Source organism: Ochlerotatus camptorhynchus, unplaced genomic scaffold (genome assembly GCF_037179485.1).
Source record: "Ochlerotatus camptorhynchus isolate MF236.1 unplaced genomic scaffold, CSIRO-AGI_Acam_v1.1 ptg000626l, whole genome shotgun sequence".
Taxonomy (NCBI): domain Eukaryota; kingdom Metazoa; phylum Arthropoda; class Insecta; order Diptera; family Culicidae; genus Ochlerotatus; species Ochlerotatus camptorhynchus.
Genome location: NW_027041105.1, coordinates 1,351,868 through 1,375,174, shown reverse-complemented (window position 1 = coordinate 1,375,174; position 23,307 = coordinate 1,351,868). Strand labels below are relative to the sequence as shown.

The window sequence follows — 23,307 nt, the reverse complement described above, 5'->3', positions numbered from 1 at the left end:
AACACGCCAAACGTAAGTGGCCATGGATGTCCTCTTCAATAAAACGGCCCTTTTCAGGGCCATCAAGCTTACATCAGTAAAGAGTTGGAATAGAATTTATCTGTGCTTGTTTGTCCATATTCAGAACCACAAGCCCCCAACGACCACACGCACTTGGAAGCAGGGGTGCAAGTGATTTTGATTGATTCTCGTAATCAACTTTCTTTTTGAAAAAGATTACCACAAATTTGGATCGCCTACAATTCAAAAACGGAAGGAGTTGAGATAATAAATATTATTGATCAATTAAAAGAACTTAATGCTCTTCACATTTATTCCGTCCACTAGCGGTCCTACGTCAAGCTTCCGTTCGTGCCCCTAGGCACAGACCCTTCTACTTTTTTAATTCAACCGCTAGTCAGATGCTACTTGCAGTATGTTGAATTGACCACTTTGTCAAACAGTTTTGGCGTGACTTTCTACCAGCGATTTCACAAAACTGCACCAACTAATTTCTATTTTTTATGAAACGCACAAATGTTGGCTACTTTTCTCGTGGTTCTAGAAGAAATCTCAAAATAATGTTTTATTTCAAAGTTCGAAGGGGAATTAACGTCATTTTAACTGCTCGAATAAAGTGGTTAATGCAAAATGATGACGAAATTTGATCTTGCTGTTGAGTGGAGCCGCATGCAGGGCAAGACCCAAGCTAGGATGGTGGCTACTTACATACGCATACATACATACATACCAACCGTCAACATACATCAAAGAGTAGAAAGGAATACCATGTGGATAAATTGAGATACACAAAAGCAAGTATTGATCGAATCATCTGTATATATTTGCCCAACTTCAATTTGCAATAATTGTAAAATGAATGTTTTTGTCTTGTGGTCGTTCTTAATACTAGAACAACTGTCGTTTATAGTGTATTGCTTTCTTTTGAACCATTGGAACAAGGTAAAAGGACAATTCAATCTCACCCACTGTGATCAAATCGTGCTTTTATCAGTCGTGTTGGTATTCAATTTTGATTGAATTTGCATTGAGAATTGGGTTCAGTTTAATCGAGAATGATAGTTGAAAGTTGCTTTAAGTCCTGTCGTTTCCGTTGGTCGTTCTTCTCATCAATCTAATTTGTCTCCAAAATGTCTCATCTTTTGACTAGAATGCCTCAATCTAGCTATTATAATTTGTAGTTCGTTCTTAAAATTAAAAGCCACTCAGGCATTGCGTTCACATTGCACCGATCTGTGTGTTTGTGTGTACAAACTTAAAACAAAATCGCAGGAATAACATAAAACTAAAATAATGTAAAAAGTCGTCTTGAGCGTTGCATCTACCACCAGGGCAGACGCGTTTCTTAGTTGGACTTTTTGGCGTCCTTGGACTCTTCCTTGGCCTGTCCGCGGCCGAGGATCTTAGCCAAACTGTCCCAGATACCACCGAAGAACAATGCACAGCTCAGGTTCTCGAATGGCACAAATGGATCGTGAATGCCGAGCAGTATCGACGACAGCTTGAAGTAAACCAAGAAGATCACAATGCCGAAGTAGACGAGGGCATGTGGAGCGGAGATCAGGTCGGTCTTCTTGTCCAACACGAAAATAATGGATGCAATCAGCGAGGCCTTAGTGTAGCTGAAAGATTAAATTGTGTTAAATCATGGCTGTTGCTGTAGATGAAGTCAAATGTATATAATTACAAGCTTGGCTGCAAGAATTCCATGGCAGTTGGAGTCCATACACCGCGGATCAATCGTTCCAGCAGCTTGGTGAAACCAGCTCCATTGCCCTTCAGAGTACCGATGATGATCATGATGATGAACGCATTAGGGTACAACTTGGCAGCATGGGTCACACCATCGTGGATCTACAAATAGAAACTTCGTTAGTATGGAGCTAAATGTGGAAGATCAACAGTCCCAACCTTCTTGGCGCGATAGATTTCCTTCATGGCACTGGCAACCAGCTTCACTGGCAAGAACTTGGCAACCTTGTAACCGATGTCGAATGGAGTGTAGAAAACAATGTACCAGCAAGCCGTGGCCACGAGCAACTGTGGGGTGTTCTTCAACGGGGCAAGGATCGGTTCTCCCAGCAGTCCGTTCGCGACCATTCCACCGGCAAAGACAACCAGCATCGTTGATAGCCAGCATGCAAGCGGGTGCTTGCGGGAGAATGCTTGCGCTCCGGCACCGAGATCCTCCTTAACCGACAAGGCGCACAGTAAACTGTGCGCAATGTCGAAGTAGGGGAACATCTTCAGCTTTATCACCTGATTGGCGATATCGAGGAATGCTTCCGGATCCATGGTCGGTGTTTTTGTTGGTCGAGTTCGATTCCACAAGCGCTAGTCTGCAAAAGGGACGCAAGCGAATTTAAGCAATGCTTTAGAGCTTCCTGATTTGAATTTGCAACAATGAGTGCGAGCCACTTAAAGAGTAGATTTGTCGTCCCTAATTTAAATTATACTTTCGCTGAACACTGAACTGTGTGCGTGTATTGAGCCCGGAGATGAAGTAGAAGTCTGGCACCCACCATATAATTTTGACTGAATAGGAACGGCGTTAGTAGACCTTCTGAAATGACCACAATTATTGATTACCAGTGTACATTTCGATCCATTCAAAAGTAAAAATACTTTCCATCCAATTTCAATAATTCAAAGCGAAGCTAGGCCTATTTATAATGCCTGTTCAGTTCAACATTGATATGTTTGATCAAATATTGTTGGAGATTTGTGTTCATATTGGATAGAGTGCAATAATTGTCAAGCTCCGCATTTCTTAATATTGCCTGTTAAGATAAAATCCGTAACGCTTTGCTATTAAAATGTTTCGCTAGTTTGTGCTTTACCGGCAATATAAAAAAAAAAACAAAAGTTAAATTTGAGTACTTCTACCTACGCCACAGGCATTTTCGCGGTGTATGAAATAAAAATCAAGCAATATGTATGAACAATTGCACATAAATGTTATTGTTAATTTCCTCATGTGTAGAAGTTAGCACAAGTCCTGCTGCACCAACATTGTAAATAGTAGCACTTCAAACAAACAAAACCTACGTCATAAATGAAATAGGTATTAGTCTCAAAGAAACTTCTGCACGACTACGTAACGTGAACAACACATTATTTCTTCATTAGCATTCTATTTTTCACTTCACCAACTGGGAAAAAATCATCGGCTAGCTACGTGGTTACATTTTCACAAACCCACGCTTCAGGTTATGATCCTATGTACACACACAAACCTGGCCGTGAAAATCGTTCACCTCACACTTGACTTTCGCGAGGACGATGTCACCGAAAATTTCTCCTCTCCCTCTTAACACGTTTTTCTTCCTGGGTGTCGGCCGACACCAGGCGAAATCGATCACGCGTGGATTTGGTTGTAATAAACCCAAATATTCGATACTTATCCAGGTTTTTCACGAACGTGTTCTCCGTTTTCAAATGCACCAACACACGCACAGACCCAAATTTCCCCAGTCGGTCTAAACTTATCCTACTGCTCTGAAGATCACAGTTTAGTAGCGTACCGTAGCACACGTCCGCACAGGCCGAGCTCCAGGGGCGAAAAGAGTCAGAATTCACGCACGATCCCCTGCCAGACTGCCAGCTAGATCTAGCTCGGAGCCTCGGTCTGGGTTCTGGGTGCAACTTTCTAATACTTTGAGCGCAAATGCACTCGATGCAGAATTAAATATGCAAAATTAAAACGTACTTCTCTGGATAGATAGGAGGAAGCCTCTCGGGAAGGAGAAGAATTTTCCTGCTGCCGCTTGCTAGACGAATTTTCCGTACACTGCCTTCAGTACACACACGCATACGTACGCACTCCGTGAGCAACCCGGCGGCGGTGCTTTTCAGGGGGGTTCTAAATTTAGCCCACACGAAGAGGTAATCGTCTTCAGAAAGAGAGAAAAAGATTCGTTCTTGCTTCGTGTACTGCGCCAAGAAGATCGGTTAGTGCACGCGCACTTTCTTCCTTGTGATCGCGTCGTGACGCCATCATCACTATATTAAAAAGAAACCGTTGGCACTCACGTGAGCGGAGAAGCGAGAAGATCTCAAGTTCTCGCGGAGAACTTAGTAAGGCGATAGTTAATTGAGTTTAAGCACTTTGAGTATCTATTCGTACCCTTTGCAGCATATAGGGGAAAGTGGGGCAGTTTGGTTACATTAAGAAAATCATCACTAATTATACAAAATTCAGTGGAATATTCGAATGATGTTTAACCAAATCGATAGTTTCAAGTCTAGCATTTAGCATTAGCATCGAACAAGTTGCACAATATCGTAGGTGGTACAAATTCAAAACTATTAAGAGCAAGACGGATATCTATTACTGGACAGATAGTAAGTAAGAAATAATTACTATCTCCCAGATAAAGATATATCCCGCTCCAACAGTTAAGGATTGTCCTGACCACGTCCTTACAACTGGTAGGGATAGGAAAGGTATGTTAGTCCAACATTTACTTAAGAGAGATGCAGAGAACTCTACGACCCCTCATAAATGTCTCGGGAATTTAGGAATTATGTTAGTAGGGAAGGTAGACCATAGGATACACCCAGTCAGTTTCAAGCCCTATTTACATCATGAATACAAATTGAATATTAAAAGTAGAAACTTTTGAATCTTATGCAAGGACATTTAAAAAAATCGTTTTGTAACCGAAATAAAACCGTTGGGGTACAATGAGTCAGCAATGAACAGTTTTAGCATAAAAAGATTTAATATAAACAATTGTTTTCTGTAGAATAAGTTAAATTTAAGAAGTACTGCCTATTTAAGGCTATATTTTTTCAGTCTTGCCGTCTTGCCAATGACTGATTTGTCACCAAAGCAGCTGTTTCAAAACGTTATTTCGAATAATATAGTAAAATTTATGAAAGGAATAATGCAAAATTGAAGAATTTAAGTTGAAATATCACTGGTGCTAATATTCCCTGCGCTTTGGTCAGATAGCGTATAGGGCGTCGTTGTGACAATTTGGTCGTGGCACATTTCGAGAGTCACATGGTGATTGCAGTTTGCTCAAAGGTGCCTGAGTAAAATGCAAGTACTTTTGATGACTACCCGTAGTTGTTACAATGAAGAATACACCCATATTCTCGTTTATATCTGAACGTGTTTGCCATACAGAAACATTTTTATTTTATTTTGTGTGGTGGATGGGTTTCGGGTGTTGACGGGCATATGGATGATAATATTTAGTTTACGTTAGGATAACGTTGAAAAATTGAGAAATGTATCGCTTCACTTCGCAACCGATGAACCATTCTGACGGCCCACATTGCCGTGCAGGCGCCGTGTGTTGGCAGGGTCCAATATTGGACAGTTTGATGTTTATAAAGTACCATCAGTTAAAACTGTATTTTTGAGCTTTATCTCTATACATTCTTAGGTGTTTCTTAACAGATTATCATGTTTTTTTTTTTTTTTTTTTTTTTCCTTGGATTTGTTTTCCGTCGATCTTGTTTTCCGTGCTGAGCACCAATGCTACCGACGCCAGGAAGGCAGCTCCCACACCTGGACCCTACCACCTATCGACCCATCAACTCATGAACCGGGGACCAACGGCTTTACTTCCCTTCCGAAGGAAGGCGTGATCAGAGATGTTATGCCTCAGAACATCCCGGCGGCGCCGACTGGGATTGAACCCAGGCCAGCTGGGGTGAGAGGCAATCACGCTTACCACTACACCACCGGCACCGCTAGCAGATTATCATGTTGGTGTACGCTGATTCAAAGAGTAAAAGGTATTAACATTGAGCTGTCCATAGTTGGGCTTTGTTGCACTTGTGTTACTTGCACAACATTTCATGTGAGTACTAAAGAAACCATATAATCACAAATAACTTTAAATGTAGGTTCAAATGGCACTGAGATATGGTTGGTTGGGTATTCAGATGAATCTATTACTTTAAAAAACTAATCCTGGTTGTATCTCTTTTTCTGTTTGAGATTACTAACCGCACCGAGCGTTCATACCGGGTGGTAAGCGAACCTGAAGAAGAAGAAGCTGACTATACAGGATGAGTGGTACCATGAGGCCCTTCTCGGAACGAGTGTATTGTTGATGAACCTGGCCTACGATTCAAGGTTGGATTCTGTGATGAAAAGTATCACATAAAAGGTAAAATAGGTAGCATCATCTTTATCGAAATGTAAATATTATTGACAATAATCATAACTAGATGATATGCAAATTTATGCGTTAATTCTGCATTTCAACACCTTTGCCTCTCCTTTCTCTTATCCTTGAACAATGCATCTACGCTTCTATGATAAGGATCAACTTAACCCTTATTCAATCGACTCGCATAAGTCATTATCTAAGAACCATCTCATCTTTATCTATTTGATTGCTGCATGGAAGGTTTATAATTGGTTATCACCATTACACTGGTACCAGGCTCAATGCCATCTCCAGCATGGCACAATAACAATAAATATCATTAGTGCTCATATTGCCCCGAATGGACTTAAGTTATATTTTCTTAAGAAAATCTTTAATTCTTATTAAAATGTAGAAAACATCTTGTCATATAAGAAATCATTCGTAAATTAGGTTGGACATCATTTCCTCTTCCATCATATGCATGCTTATAAACATACAAACATTAAGAGAGCGACGTGAATATGCAATGGTTTCGTTTGTAAACGATATCGTTTCGCAGCGCATTAACTTAGTAGAACTTTTATCAAAATTAATTTTTTATGCACCTACTCGACAACTCAGAAATCGAAATTAATTTGCAATAACCCATCATCGCACAAATTATGCAAAATTTGGGCCATTAAATCGCATGATGGCGTCTTACAATCAATATTGGCAAACCATTGACTTTTCAATGTCTCGGCATAAACTAAAACAATATTTTAACTCCACACGGAATCATAACTCGTAAGAAGTAAAAATAGAATAGCAGACATTTTTTTTATTCTTAAGAAAAACAAATTTGTATATGTATTTGTACTAGTCTACATCTATTGATGAAATAAATAAATAAAAATAAACCAATGCCATTTACAAAGCAGCTGAATGAATATCAACGATAAGTTCTGAGAAACTACTGATAGACCTTACTTTCTGATTCAGAAATCTTATAACAGTTTTTACCACAAACGAAGTGACAGACGACTAACTGGCGAAGAAATCAATTAAAATAATGTGGTTCGCTGTAATATAATTTTCTTAGAAGCTTGTGCCATCATCCACCAGATGGGATACTATTTTTGTTTTAGTTTTGCACAAAGTTGATTTTGTGTACAATGATTCTTTGACAGTTTGCACACTGTATGTGTATCATTTTGTCATTTTTTTATGCATTTCAGTTTTGAGTAGAGTGAAAGAGATAGAACCAAAACATTCTAGTACATTTAGTGAAAATGCTAGTTCAATCCAGTAGTAGCAACAATCAATACGAAACTAACGATTTTAAATTGGCTCACCACTTTAGTAGCCTATTGGTCCCAAGCAAACGATTAACGTACCCTATTCTAGTTGAAATTCTATTACTACACTATGTTTGTTTTGATTCGCTATGAAAGTTTGACAGATAACATCAGGGGTGTGTGGATTCATGCAGAACATGCAGGGGTGAGTGAAATAGCTTGGGACTGCTTGGGACCGTTGTTCTGGTACTGAGTGAGCCAAAAATAATAATGATTTTCTTCGGGACCCAGTGGTCTTAGAGTTACCTCTATGGTAGTAGTGTTGCCATGTGGTACACCGAAAAATTGCAATAGCAGGTTAGTCACCAAAGTTTTCGAGCCGCTCCGTCTGTCACTTAGTTTGTGGTTTTGACGGGCTGCAAAATTGTGAGTTGACAACCTGCAAGGAGCGTGGTACCTAGCTGCGGTCCTCACAAGTCCCTACCTCACGTCTCCACGAGTCATGGACACATAAGTCATGGGTGGCGTAACCTAGGCAATGTTGTCAATCCGATAATAGCAAAGTAAGGAGGTGCGGCGTGAACACTGGCACGATAATCGAAGCACGGTGTTAGAGGAAATACTTCGCCAACCCGAGCGTCCACCACGGAGGACAGAAACCAACAGAGAAAGAAAAAAAAGATAAAGAATTGGAACTAGATGCACATGAGGATCCAGTGGAGGTGCCAAGGTGTTTTTATCCTAGGCAAAAGGTAAGCTCGAAATTCGCTATTATCATCGACCGTAAAAAATAGGGGAAAAGTTGGCTTCGGCAATACCTTAACCTATTACCGTCAGGGGGTAAACAACGTCCTTGAGAGCTCAATTTTGGCATGTGGATACATTGTGTTTCAGAGCAACTATTGGCCAAATTTGAGTGCTCTAGGACTTTGTTTACCCCCCTGACGATAATAGGTTAAGGTATTGCCGGAGCCAACATTTCCCCTACATGAATTATCGCGAATCTTAATCGTTCGTTACGTACCAAAAGATAATTTAATCGTACTTTGATGCGAAGCACTGTGGATTGTGAGATGGGTTTAATCCCCAGCTCTTCTTCATGACTCTTAAAATGCATGATCACTAAACTAAATGAATATTTTCTTTCGACATTCGACTATCGAAAGATTAAATGAGCTACACATAAACAATATATACTATTGGTTGCATCGCCAGCTTGAGGAATCCTAACCGAATACCCTACCCTACCCTCCAACTCCGTAGCACTTATGAGGGTGTCGCTAAGTCGGTGGCCTCTCATTAAGGAATTAAGTCATCAACATCTCCTTCCCTTTCCCTAGTTATGGTAAATATGGGTGTGACCGGGAATAGCGACAGTCATGCTTCTATTACTCTTGTTTAGATTGGAACCAATGTTTACTCCCCAGCATTATTCCTGAAAGTAGTCTAATAGTACGTTCAGACTACAGAGTTATAACATGTTATCGCTATCTTGATGGTGGTTTCTGTGTTGCAATTATTTTCCAACCGTTATAACATGTTATAACTCGCCAGTCTGGACAGCGTTTAACTGAGAATTTGAAAAGAGTTGTGTGTTTCGCTGGTATCCAATCTACGAAAATCGAAGTCATGGCAAGCAATCAAACCATGTGATCCCACTTACCCCATATCCATTCACAATGCATGCTATATCTTATATTTGTGCATTTATTTTTTTGAAACTGCATTTTATTTTGGGATTTGCAAACTAATTGAATCATACCACATAACTTAAATTTGATAATGGACCATCCAATAAATGACGTAGCCAGTGATGGAAAAAATCGCATCGCATAACGTTCAATTTGAAATCATTTACAAACATGTTCTTGGAAATATTTCAATCTCAGTTATCATCTCTATGGAGAGTAACGCATTCCCGTGAATGAAGGAGAGAAAGCAAAAGAAAGATAAACATACGACAGCGATCATTGATGTTTTTGTTCATGCGTTGGTTCATTCCTACAATGCATTCATCGTTCTATGAATGACAGACAGAAGAATCGTTTATGAATGCATTCATTGATTCACAAAGATTGTTTACAAAACATTCATCTGGATCGTTCATAAGTTGGTTTTGTTTTTCTCGGCTTTGTTCACTGCTATTTGGATTAATTTTGCGATTTCAAGGTGCTATTTGATACCAGTGTGATATCACAGGTAAGTACTATTCAGGATGAAACTGAGCTAAACTGATACTTTTTTGCATTTTTTGAATGAAACGACGATGCACACAGAAATACACCATGCTGCAGGTCATTCAGCAGGAGGGTGGCAAGTTCTGCTGCAAGGCTGAGGAATCATGCGGATACAAGCAGGACACACTGATGCCCGGTAATTTCAAACGGCACTTATTCAAACAACATGCTACAGTATATGCTGCGCTGAATTTGCCGATGCCGTCAGCCGAAAGTGGATCAGAGCCGGTCAAGAAAAAAACAAAGAAGCTTCAAGTGGACTCCTCAAAGGATGTTATTCTTCTCGGCACATTACAACTTGCCACCGTAAACCACCTGCCATACTCGTTCCCGGAAATGAGTGGTTTCAAAACGCTTCTGGATCCGTTGTATAAAGCTGCAGGTATTACGATGAATCGTAGAATTGTGGCAGGAATGGTGGATGATTCCGCTATTAAAGCTCGGCAGCTCATTGCAAAGGAATTGCAGCAACAACCACTGCTAACGATTGAAGTCGATGGAGCTTCCAGAGGGAGTCGTCACTTTCTTGGCATCAATGCTCGAATCATTGTTGATGGTGAAGTTATCGTCCGCAATCTGGGTAAAGTATTAGCTCACATATCGGATGGGATATTACATAAATAATACATAAATCCTCGATGATCGCCGTAGTTCCGTATAATCACCGCTATTTCTCGATTGATTTTCAACCGATTAAGCTGATTTTTTGCATGTGAGTAAGGTTAACCGTCAACTTGTAACCTCCAGAAAATCAGCTTAGTGAGAAAAAGTGGTGAGTTGATGGAACCTCCTGATTATCAGAAGGAACGGGGTGTAAGTCAAACAGAAATTTCTACTATTGTAGTATAATATGAGCTGTAAATACTTATCAACATACCCCTCCCCCTCTAGAAATGTCTACGCAATATATGGGCAGCCCTTAACGTAAATGGAGTAGGTATATAAAATTATGATCAAAGTATCGATAACTGCATTTTACGCATGTCATGTGGACTGATACTTACACCACTTTCCGTCTAACCCCCTCATATAGTCTCAATTGTATGTAGGCAATTTGGTTAATGGCTCATAATTTGTTTACCACGTAACCATTGCACATTCCGACTTGATTAAGGGAGGTCCTGAAAAAATATAGTTTTTTTTGCTCTTAATTTAATTTTTATCATTTCTATGAACTTTTTAAGCTTAAAACGATTGTTATTTTTGCCGTTTTTAAATAAGGGTGTTCTTAAAATTATCGGTGTAGAAAATCCAGCTATTTTGTTTTAGAAAATAAAGACGCATGCTCTCCGAAAAAGTTGTAGCTGAGATAATTTGAAGCTATTGTTGTTGAATTTTTTTTTTACCTTTAATTAACCATGTTTTTATTACTTCATGCGTGAAGTTAACGATTCACATAGTTGGAAATGTTGAGTAGCTAAGATAATTTCAAGCTACTCTGTTATTACGGCTTAACGTTATCGTTTTTATTTTTTCCTTGATTTGTTTTCCGTCGATCTTATTTTCCGTGCTGAGCACCAATGCTACCGACGCCAGGGAGGCAACTCACACACCTGGACCCTACATATCGACCCATCAACTCATGAACCGGGGACCAACGGCTTTACTTCCCTCAGAGATGTTATGCCTCTGAACATCCCGGTGACGCCGACTGGGATTGAACCCAGGCCTGCTGGGGCTTAACGTTCTCATTTTAGAACAATTTTACTAGAGCATGCGCCTTTATTTTTAAAATGTAGTTTTTCTATGTTAATAATCTGAGGACCACCCTAGTTGTACAAACTACAAAAAAGGAGCTTTTCATGCTTAAAAAGTTCACAGAAGACACTTAACCTTTCAACATTAACATAAAGGCACTAGGTCTTTTGTCTTGCTAAATTGCCATCCCAAACCATTGTGCATTGGTGTTATTTTTTTTATATTTTTATTACTTTTTTTTAGCATTCATGTTTTATTTTGACAATATAGTATTTAACACTCGATTTTTTTTTTATTTTAGCAATTAAAGAAACACAAGAACGGCAAACAAAAGAACATCTCAAAAAGTTGATTGAGGACGTTCTGAGCGACTTCGGCGTTAAACTCCAACAAGTCTACTCGGTCACTCATGACAATGGAGCTAACATGGTAGCCTCAGTCGGGGAAATCAAAAAGATATTCGAGTCTGCTCACATCAAAGTCTATGATACGTATCTCGATAACGCCTCACAAATAGACGATGACACTTCTGACTCGGAGGACCAGCGCATGGATGAAAGCATAGATGAAGATGATAACTCCGACGATGAGAACGACGATTTCGTAAATGGGAAAGATGGTGACAACGTTATTTCTGAGGCAATTCCCGTGGCAGATGACTCTTTCGACGTTAATATGTCTGATATCTTAGGCAGCGTACGTTGCGCTGCTCATACTGCTCAACTAGCTGTTTGGGATGTGGTAAAACCATACGAAAAACGCATTTCGAAGATTCAAAAACTCGTTGTAAAGATGCGGCAACGAGAATATTATAAATTTACGAAACTTCACGATGCTCATTTACCACCGTTAAGCAACAAGACACGTTGGAACAGCACCTTTGTCATGTTGAATTCTCTGTTGACACAGAAGTCATTTTTCACCATGGTTAAGAAATCGTATCCAGAAGTTGGTAAGTACCTAGATACGCTACTTGTTTTTAATAAGTATATAGAGAAACCATGAAGAATTACTCAACTACAACCTACAACAGGCAGCCATTACCCTATACAGGGTGATTCGGAATAACTGTCCCTTTTTAAAATGGTCATAACGATTGAACGCTTGCATGAATTTTTGATATCATTATATTCCAGATATTCTACATATATAATCTTCAACTAAGCATAGTTTATTTCAAATCTCTCTCCCTTTACCTTAATTATCAGCCACATTTGTCATGAAAATTAACCATAGCTGGCACGCACGCTTTAGTTCCAGCACTTTTTGAGTCCTGGTGATGCGTTTAAGCTCTGATATTGAACGGATTTTCCAAGCATGCTTCCTTCGTACCTCTATAATGATGCAAAAATAAATGTTACATTCTTGCGAAGAGATTTCAGTTTCTAAAAGATAACACACGATTTTTTAAAGATTTATGCCATTCTTCATTTTGACGTCAATGGCTGCTTGAAATCACAAACGAATGAAATTTCAAATCCTACTATCAATACAAGCTGATATTTGTACACACTTAAAACAAAAATACTTGAACATATTCCCATTTTACCCATTGAGAATTGCATATTTGTGAAATCGGTGACAGTTATTCTGAATCACCCTGCATTAAAAAAAAACACTTGTTTTTTAATCTATTGAAATACACAATCCACGTTTTACATTTTATTGCAGATTTTACTTCACACTGGAAGTTTATCGAGAAGTTTTGTGAAGCATTTGAAGCACCATTTGTCCTTACTTTGCAGTTGCAAAAACAACATGTCGATCTGAGTGAGTTTTACGCATGCTGGTTGATATGCCAGGCTAAGCTAACGAGATTGGCAAATAACTCTTTGGCCAAAAAACTTTTGAAAGCATTTCAAAAGCGTTTGCAAAAACTCACTGAGAGCATGCAGTTCAAGGCATGTATCTTCCTTGATCCCCGCTTCAATTTCCTGGGATCCAAGAGAATTTCTTCGAATGATAAAGAACAGATCCAAGTATGTATAAAAACCATATATTGTTTCTAGATGAAGTTTTCGGCATAATTCTTTGTTCATTCCTTGGTAGCCGATTTTTGGTAATAAATATACCATTTGTGGTCAGTACTCTTAATATCAAAAACCAGGCAAAGAATTCGTAAAAAGGGATACCGGCTAAAAGTTCATCCACAAACAACGTTACCACTCTATTAAAAAGGCAAACAAAACAAGAATTCTTGCAAGAGCACGGTGGTTGGTTCAGTTCTCCCATAGTTATTTCTTGGCTATGTTCCATCCAATTAAACTGATTTTTTCCTACGTGATGAGTATCAACCTAATATATGCTCATCACTCATCCATTCACCGTGCTATTCGATGGCTACCTGTAATAAATCTATAGAAAAGCACCTACTGCATTACAAATTGAAAAAAAAATTACTCAATATTCTCAAAATCCCTTTAATTCGATAGTACATAGATAGAAAGAAATTGCGGTGGGTGGACGGCACAACATACTGTGTAAATTGAGGGTTCCTGCATATATATTTTTGCTCGATTTTTTGTGCCATTTAATATATTCAATATGTTGACTTCATGTTGAGCATTTTATTGTTGCTATCAGACCATAACAATTCTTATGGTGTAATATAATGTTGCAGGAATTTCTCATCAAACTCCATGGCTGTGTAAATGGAAAAGCCGACGATTCCAGCGATGTTTCAAACAACGACATAAACGAAGATGATCTGGAGATAATCTTGGCAGGATTTTTTAATGAAGATGCACAAGGAAACTCATCGATGACCAGCAAATGTTCCATTGCTCAGAAAATTAAGCAGCTCGAAATGAGGGAGAAGGTACCTATTATTGAAACTTCACGTCCAGGATCATCTAAGAGCAATGAACCACCAGCTCATTTTGATCTGGTTAAATACTGGGAAGCTCAAAAATTCATCAATCCCGAGCTTTACAGAGTTGCGATGATCGTTCTGTCAAGTTCAGCTACACAGGTTTCAGTTGAACGTGGATTTAGTGCACTGAAGCTTATGCTATCTGATCGCAGGATGAACCTAACAGCAGCATCCGTCGAGAATTCTCTCTTGCTAAAACTCAATCCAGACCTTCTCCCTAAGATTTCTCTGTTGATGAGTGAGGAAGACGACTGAAACTGATGTGATTTAGGCTGCTTTGATTATGGTTCTGTTGAATATAAATAAATCTTTCGAACTGGCTGGAATTATTATTATTTTTTAAAAGGTTGCTCCCCTAGCAAAGTTGGAAGTTTTATCAAGGTTTGAAAGCATTCTACAAGTCAAAATCATGGTCTACAAAACCCTCATAAAGGTAGGGAAATATTTGTTGGTGATCGTGAGCTCTTATTCGCGAGAAATAAGCAATTGAAAACATTGTTTACAAAAGCATTTCGCTCCATTTAGGGTAGGTGTTCTAGTCACCCAAGTAACAATTCAGTAACCATTGGGCATCCACTCTGATTTATTATGGTTTTTAACGGTAATGAACAATCCATTTAGTTTAAATTCAGCATTTCAAAGTGAAAAACATTCCTGTAATTCAGCTTTTTGCTGTTTTAAAAACCTTTTATAGTCTAGCAAAGAAGTCATAAACAGTATTGTTTTAAAAATAAATTTAAAACAGTTCTTAATCCCTCCTTTAAACTTACATTCTTAGCTGAGTGGTGCGAAGACGGACCTCAAAATCGAACCACTTTCGAGCTGTCAAATCGAACCACTTTTTTTATCATTGTGGTTCGTTGAAATAGATAGAAGTATTGTTATCGTCCAAAATAAAAAATAAATATTTTTCAGTAATGTTTTTGATCTTTTTAAAAACGTGATTCGAAACGACTCAAACAATTAAAAATAACAGTATTATTGCGTATTTTGGACCAAAGTAGACTCCTGCGCTGAAAAAAACCCCTCCGATTTTTTTCGCTCAGGAACGACTGTGACTTCGGAGAACGTTCTAAGGAGATTTGTGATGATAGTACAAAAGTTCCAGGAAATTTCAACAGATTTTTCCCGCGACAGAAGAGGTTTCAGTGGATATTTTAGTTGCTGCCAGCGAGGTTCTACGGGGGTTCTATAGAGTTTTCATGTTCGAGTTTCACACGATTTGGAGGGAAGTCAAATCGTTGCCATTGGAGGTCCCAGGGAATTTCGACAGCACTTTCATAGATATCGTCCATCTTTATAATTGCAAAAGTGAGCAAAACACTTCATTCTGAATCCTGATGAATGTGGGCGTCTTAGTGGAATACCTGTATAATGAGAGAGAAAAGGATTAGTATTTTCCATTTAATTCCACTACTTTATTTGCTTATCCTTGACAGATACGCGTATTTCGTCTACAATGTGCAGACTTCTTCAGTGTCTTGTACTAATACTCGACTGGTCGAGTATTAGTACAAGACACTGAAGAAGTCTGCACATTGTAGACGAAATACGCGTATCTGTCAAGGATAAGCAAATAAAGTAGTGGAATTAAATGGAAAATACTAATCCTTTTCTCTCTCATTATTCATTCTGAATTTTATTCCACTCCGTAAAAACTTCAGCTATGAACAATGTCAACAAACAATCACAAAGTCACGAATCGGCTCTGCACAAAAAACCGTTTGACACTTCTCTCTACCAACCGACGGTGATGAAACGTTTATTTCAACACTACCAACATGAAGAAAATTTCACTTCGCACCACTCAGATTCTTAGTTTTTCAATCTATATATCCTTGGATATAACTATATTTTGGTAAATTTAGCAATGAGCAAACTTTTAAATGCGAAAATCCAAAAAAAAAATCTCGGCCAAGCTCGATCTGAAGAATAATTGTTATTTTCAATGTAAATTAATTAGTCAAATCGACGTTTTACGAGGGCGGATTCATTTTTTTCGATGTTTTCACGTACATTTCACATAATATCTAATAAGGCACTTAGATACAATGAGAACTATTGTAATAAATTTGGATATTCCACAAGATGTTTATACCATCAGTTTCTATTTTAATTATTTTGATAAGCTCAGATTCATAAATCCTCTTCTATCTTGATTGATGCTTTCCTAGTGGAGCGGCTAGGGGAAATGGCTAGGAAAGGGTTTTTATTGTATATTATAGCTTTCAAATGGTTTTCAATGCGTTCGAGAGCTCCGAGAATACATTCTTCAGAACTTTCTCCAGGGTGGGCCAACTAGACATATTCTAGTCTTAATGAGGTTTTGGTGGATGCATTAATGATAAAATAGCCTTGACCAGGGTTTTATGAATGTTGTTTTATAGTTGCTTTGTAGTATTTCATAAAACATAAAATGTTACTTAGGCATAGTGGTGTACCTATAGTTGCGGTTTCGGGGTTGTGCCGGAATGGTGAGTAATACACGGATAAGATTATTGTTTATCGGTAGCTCTCCTAAAATAAAACATATTTGCATATTTCAAACTTAAAATTAGCCCAAAAAATGTTGGAAATTTATTAATTTTCCGTAAGATTTTCACTACTTTGCACTAATAGTTGTGGTAGTATTTTTATAATAGTTGAATCCATAAGAACCTAACGCATTCCACTATTATATTAACCAAAGATAGGAACTATCATTACTACTGGAACAGTGTTCCTATTAATGGAAGACGAGTTTTCAAAAAAAGTATGAACTTTTATTGCAATGTGATATTTTTATAGCAAAATAAAGCATTAGATTGACGTATAAAAGCTTGTGTGTACATTACGTAACATTATTCCTGAAGAAATCAATTCAGGAGAATACGAATGAATAACAAATATAATTGGAAAAGTGAGCCAGTTTTTGACCCTACCGGTTCTCTTATTGGCCCTATCTTAATTGCCAATATTTTCATTATTTTATAAATTTATATCGATACAAGTTTGGAACAAATATGTTACCATTATCTATGAAATTGAATCCATGAAAATTATTTCCAATTTGATTTAACCCTACGGCCGAACACTGAAACTTTAGTACCATAACTAGCACACTTACCCTGTTTTGTTATCAAAACAGTATCCCTCATGTCTTGATAACGCGAAATTAACGATTTCCGTATTTTACGTAGGGTTTCAGATAACCTCGTCAGTAAAGGCACGATATTAGCAAGCCGGAGGCAGCGAGTTCGGTCGAAGGAATCTTTCGAGTTGTTGGTTTGCATAGAAAGCTCTCAATTAATAACAGTATGTTGAGAGTTCGCAATGCGCTCCCTACAGATGCGTAAAAATTCTAGAAGACGGATACGAAGTGCATCTAGAAAATTTTGTTACGAACCGAAAAACAAAACTTGCTAAATAAGCGCAAACAGCTACAAGCCTAGAAGAATAGCATTTGCGACTTTACTTCTATTCCATTCTACACACAAATTCATGAATGCAATCTTGCATTCATATGGATTCATAAATTTGATTCACGAATGATTTTTTAGAAAGCAATCCTATTGACGAGTGCACGGATGGATTTGAGTTCACTCACTCGACAAAAAGTGACACAACAGCGGGGCCCTGTTTACTAAAAATGAACACATGTGTTCATTTTTAGTAAACAGGGCCCCGCTGTTGTGTCACTTTTTGTCGAGTGAGTGAACTCAAATTCATCTGTGCACTCGTCAATGACTCAAATGATTCCTAATGAATGTGGATAAAGCGTATGTTGTTTTGTTAGAGTCATTCAGGCGCTTCATTTGCTGATTCATGAATTCATCGGTATAAACAATCTACAGAGTTCATTGGGAGAGTTTTTATGCGGCTGGGAATGATCGAAAAAGAAACGTCAAGCAAAGCATACAGTCAGCAAGAAGAATTCAAGTGAATGAAATTTTCCATCCTTGGACGTAGCTTATTCTTGACCAATTTTAGACCCCCTTTCATCTCGTACCATACCTAATACATGGCCATTAACAACTTCTGAAATATCTCCCTCCTCCCTCAAATCGAAGACAACAAACCAAGAAGACTGACAACTCTTCCATTTTCTCATACGAACGCTTCTTGATATGATGTCATTTTCGTGTGGCAGGTTTGAAAGAAAACTGTTGATTTTTTCGGTTCCACTTCCCCCACACGAAACGAAAATCAATTATTTTATTCATGTGTTTCACTTATACATATTTGCCAAAACATCAGCCTTATACCTTCCATAAGATAAACCACATAGGTCATATAATAATGCATAAAAGGTATGTGTTACCGCTTATAAATTTCATTTGTCACATGATCTTCATTAAATTTTTGCAAGGCGTCTGCTTAATAGTTGACTTATACATTTTATGAATAATCAGCAATAGAATTTGCCAAAAGGTATCAGGAGATTTCTATCCGTGGTAGTGTTGTAGGTACTTTAGTTGTTTATGGTTAGATCGGAATTGAAAATTACTCAACCGATTCCAGTAACTTTTCGTAGGGAATAAAGACAGCGTTTCTCAATCTATGGGTCATAACCCACCGGTGGGTCGCGTGCTGTCGCAAAAGTTCCGATCATGTTGTCAGGAAAATTTATCGCAATTTAAAATTAATATTATTAATGGTTTGTAATATATCGGTCTACTTTATTTGAATTAAACTGCGTATTGGTAACCATAAAAATAATGATATATTAATCGTAAAACTATAACAGATATAATAAATTATTATGCGAGGCAAGTAGACAATGGTTTGGAATTGTGAATTGTGTCCAATGTGACACTGGGCGCTTGACATAACCATCATTGTACTTGTTTTTGAATTCTCATGTGATTTGAGTTGTCACAAAATGGGTTTTAATCCAATTTAGAAACTGGCCACTTCGCCGGGGGTACTCATAAAATGTCCGGATGTGTCCAACGTGGTCCTGGGCACTTGATATAACTACCATTGTACTTGTTTTTGAAATAGTCATGTGATTTGAGGTGTCGGAATAATGGCTTTTGGTCCAAGTCAGAAACTGGTCACTTCCCCGGGAGCAGGGTTGCTTCCACTCACTTGCTATAAAAAAACGATTTTCTGAATTTTGAAATCATTCGATGTTATAATGATATTTTGTACTTGTTAGATACAAGAAGCGGATGAAAGGCAAGTGTTTGACTCATAAAACCTGTCAATTTTGCTACCAGAGTGTTACAATAAGCGATTTTATGATTCGTGAGCGTTCACTCTGAGTGAGCGCTCGCGAGTCGTAAAATCGCTGATTGTGACTATCTGAAAGCGAATTGGACAGGTTTCATGTGTCAAACACTTGCCTTTCAACCTCTTCTTGTATCTAACAAGTACAAAATATGATTATAACATCTAATGATTTCAAAATTCAGAAAATCATGTTTTTATAGCAAGTGAGTGGAAGCAAGCCTGCCCGGGAGTATCCGGAACATATCCGGATGTGGCCAATTTCGTCCTGGATGCTCAACATGACCACCATTGATTTTCTTTTATGAATTATGGTGTGATTTGAGATCACCTGATAGATTTAACACGTTTCAGGCCGATTCTAGGATTGCGACGCGTATTCACCGGAACATGTTCCGGTCATATCAGTGGACCGATTCAAAAGAAAACTATAACTAACTAAAACTAATTATAACTAAAAATCCTCTGAAGATTTCTAATTAGAATCTACGTTGTGTATAGTGTACCGTGTGGTGCCCGTTCACCACTTTTGACCTCCATTCCCAACTCATTGTGTCAAAATTTGTTGAAAAAGTTCCCAATATGAGTTCTAAACTAGAAATACTCAAAGGGAGAGATAGGCGGAGAAAACAAAATACAATTCGGCAGTAGGGATTTGTACCTAAATGTTCTTGCAACCCTTGCCAGAATTTCACAGGACTTTTATTTTTGATTCGATTGACGTGCAAAATAACAATTGATTGCATCGCAATATGTTGCACATTTCATGGTGCCATTTATTAACCAACTAAGATCAATTAATCAATAGAGTTAGAATATTGTTTTTGATTCCAAAAACTAGTTGAATTTGAGAAGCACACGAAGCATAAAGGTGATTGAATTTCTGTTCGATTGCAATACTCTCACATTTAATATAGTAAGAATAGGAAATCCTCGGCCAAATTCTAATGGGAATGTTCGATTGGCTCAGATTTTGGTAGTTCATTTGGCTCAAAACATTCTCTTCATTCTTTGAGTATTTCTATTCTAAACATGCGTTTAACCGACTAATTCACTCGTTTAAGATGCCTGATCATATTTAACCATCGGCACTTTTATTTATTGTTTATTATCAAAAAAAAAAAAACTTTTGTCTAGACTTTTGTTTACATCCATTTGAGCGGTGAATGGCGACCATGGATACCCAACAATGAATAAGGGTTCCCTCCACCGGTCACTCCAAAAATAAACTTAAAATAGACATTGCTACCAATATTTCATAACAATATCTAATACCTATAGAGACGAACCAGCCTAGGGCTGAAAGTCTCTTTAATAAAAAAAAAACAAAAAATCTAATACCTTAATATCATAAAAACCATATAATGCGTTAAATGGCCTGAAAAGATGGGCAATTCGAAAAGTAAATATTTTCACTACGGCATGAACGGTAAATGGGATCCCTGGTTACATGCACTTATGTGTCTCGAAATCAATGTTAACAGCATTGTTTTGGATGTTTTATATTTTATCCACAATCTTATGATATTGACCTTTGAGCTAGTGCAAAAATATGATCAATATATTTATGAAAAGTAATTTAACTAACTTAAATGAACTTAATTTTGCTCTTAAGTAGGCGGTGAGCGGGCACCACACTGTAGCAAATCCATGTAATAGTGTAATATGATTTTTTTGGAATTACAGTGCGGATTCGATTTTTGCAACGTTTGTCTTTTGTTTGTGCCTTTAATTTGCTTTGCACTTTAAATTCTAAAATTCTGTTTTGATTTTCCGGATAATTTTGATGTTTGTACGTGATCAAATATCCGGTTTGGAAAACTTCAAAGGTCAGACGAAAGAAGAAGAAAACTTTAAATTAACGAGAATCATGTTACCCAAATTGGACCCTTACTTTGCATCACTATTTGCTACGTTGTTTAATTCACTATGTATCTTTGTTTTTGCTGTGCAGTCTTGTAGTATACATCTGGCATCGGGTTTATAGTTAAGCTAATTAAGTAACTCACTGGTCCTAGCAACATTCCACCGAACTGATTGGATTGCATACATTGCATATTTATTACCTTATAACACAAAAGACTAACACAATTCACAGCTACAATGTTTTTCACTTAGCTAATATGTCATAAAATTAGATCCTTCTACTAATTTGTGTTTCTTCTTAAAACTTGGATTCCGAAATATTGTTCGCACCATGTTATTTGTTGCACACATCATAGTAAGAAAAAATCTTGTAAAATATTTATTTTCGAATCGCAATCTTCATTCCACGTCGATTGTACATTTGAAAATTTAAATAAAATGCGTGTGTCCGTACCGATAAAATATGTACATCTCAATGATAAAAACACTTCCACAAACTATCAAAAATTATAACTTACCGGTACGATTTGTGTACCTCTGCAACTAAAAGGTGTGGGAGGTCTTGTCTACAGTTCGTTCCACTCTGTGTGTATTTAGGCCGGTCACATATCTTTCACCAAAAAATTATCAACCGCGAGTTTACCAATCTCCGACAGATGATTAGATAACTGAATGGAAAAAAGTGACTCTACAATTGCTTTTTTTGAATGCATTTTTGAAAACCTAAAAAGTGGAACCTACTGATGTAGGAGAAGGAAAGTAAAATGTTATCATTTTATCCGTGGCATAATAGAAACATGACGGTAAACATAATTATGTAAAAGCATAAAATATCTAACCAGTAAGCTTGCGTGAAAAAATATAAACAACAACGATCTTTTAAAAGGCGCAAAGGGCCTATCAACTTTACAGCACAAGGTACTGTCATTTGATTGTCAACATTTCAATACGGTAAGAAAAAAGGACTCAGCGGCCATTTGCGGCTTTTACGCTTTTACCACTTTTGCTTATAAATATTTATTTTGAATTAACGACTTAATTTTTTCACTATATATTGTCGGCGTTGGTGGTGTAGTGATAAGCGTGACTGCTTTCTCACCCCAATGGGTCTGAGTTCAATCCCAGCCGAGGTCGGTGGGATTTTTCTGATGCATAAACATCTCTGGTCACGTCTTGATGATGATGATGATGATGATGATGGTCCCACCTCTTACCCCTACAAAGGTTTGAGCTGGACGAGTTATCTTTAAGATAATTAAATATAAACATTTTAACCAGGTTTGCAAACAAAATCGAGCTGGTTACAATTACAGATATAAATGTCCTGTTAAATATGCTATAGGCATCAACCAAAAACATTCAAAGGTGTAACTAGTTATCAAAAGTCCAAGTATAGTCCTCGACAATACTTCCATTTACACGTGACCTGGGATTTACACGTTTAAGATTCCGCAGTGCCAGGACTATATCCAAGGAAACGACTTCCAGCCAACCCTTTACTAATTCAAGGCTTTTGCCACAATTTCCACGTATTAGTCATTTATACCTGTATTCCGCGCGCGAGGCTCAAACCATCGTAGACTACTCAAAGCTATTTTTACTATTACTACTACAAAATCAAAAAACTAAAAATCCATCATCACCATCGAGGCAAGCAATGTAGTTTTTTGTATATGCTACACCAATTACTAAAATGTCTATATGACAGTCTCCATACAAAATAATCCGTTAGAGATAACTTTGTCAAGATACATGATTTATCCATTCATAAAAATTTAACTGCTCAATAAACAGCTTTTACATGTGAAATGCAGCGTCTCTTGAATTCTGTAAGTGTAGTTGCACGCTTGATGTGTCTAGGCATCGAATTGAAAACATTTATAGGGTAGACGTACCAGTTATGGCTATACGTTCCCATTATGGTGTGTTCCAATTATGGCCTATGGAATTCCATAGGCCATATTTGGAACACACCATAATGGGAACGTATAGCCATAACTGGTACGTCTACCCTACCTTTGAAAAATAATGAA

The 23,307-nt window shown here is 37.7% G+C and overlaps 2 protein-coding genes across 5 annotated transcripts; one reads left to right on the top strand and one right to left on the bottom strand.

Annotated features, from left to right (window-relative positions):
- Positions 1-799: 799 nt before the first annotated feature.
- LOC135714195 (trimeric intracellular cation channel type 1B.1) lies at positions 800-21,814 on the bottom strand. Of its 4 annotated transcripts, none has more exons than XM_065237510.1 (4): positions 21,793-21,814; positions 1,912-2,339; positions 1,688-1,854; positions 800-1,622 (listed from the first exon to the last, which is right to left on the bottom strand). In XM_065237510.1, exons 2-4 carry the CDS (start codon positions 2,293-2,295, stop codon positions 1,346-1,348), a joined length of 828 nt encoding a protein of 275 aa, XP_065093582.1. In that variant the 5' UTR covers positions 2,296-2,339; positions 21,793-21,814; the 3' UTR covers positions 800-1,345. The 4 variants fall into 4 exon arrangements, with proteins under 4 accessions (XP_065093582.1, XP_065093579.1, XP_065093581.1 ...); XM_065237507.1 differs by lacking the exon at positions 21,793-21,814 and adding an exon at positions 3,710-3,796; XM_065237509.1 differs by lacking the exon at positions 21,793-21,814 and adding an exon at positions 3,525-3,614.
- On the top strand, positions 9,361-14,647 carry LOC135714189 (uncharacterized). Its single transcript, XM_065237494.1, has 4 exons — positions 9,361-10,207; positions 11,627-12,277; positions 12,997-13,304; positions 13,946-14,647. The coding sequence occupies exons 1-4, from the start codon at positions 9,646-9,648 to the stop codon at positions 14,450-14,452; spliced, it is 2,028 nt and encodes a 675-aa protein (XP_065093566.1). The 5' UTR covers positions 9,361-9,645; the 3' UTR covers positions 14,453-14,647.
- Positions 21,815-23,307: the final 1,493 nt, after the last annotated feature.

Bases quoted from the DNA above. Each gene is read 5' to 3' on its own strand.
- LOC135714189 (XM_065237494.1), top strand. From the start codon at position 9,646: ATGAAACGACGATGCACACAGAAATACACCATGCTGCAGGTCATTCAG. The intron at 12,278-12,996 runs GTAAGTACCTAG...ATTTTATTGCAG, and splicing joins GAAATCGTATCCAGAAGTTG to ATTTTACTTCACACTGGAAG. The intron at 13,305-13,945 runs GTATGTATAAAA...ATAATGTTGCAG, and splicing joins ATGATAAAGAACAGATCCAA to GAATTTCTCATCAAACTCCA.
- LOC135714195 (XM_065237510.1), bottom strand. From the start codon at position 2,295: ATGGATCCGGAAGCATTCCTCGATATCGCCAATCAGGTGATAAAGCTG. The intron at 1,855-1,911 runs GTTGGGACTGTT...TTCTATTTGTAG, and splicing joins AAATCTATCGCGCCAAGAAG to ATCCACGATGGTGTGACCCA. The intron at 1,623-1,687 runs GTAATTATATAC...TTAATCTTTCAG, and splicing joins GAATTCTTGCAGCCAAGCTT to CTACACTAAGGCCTCGCTGA.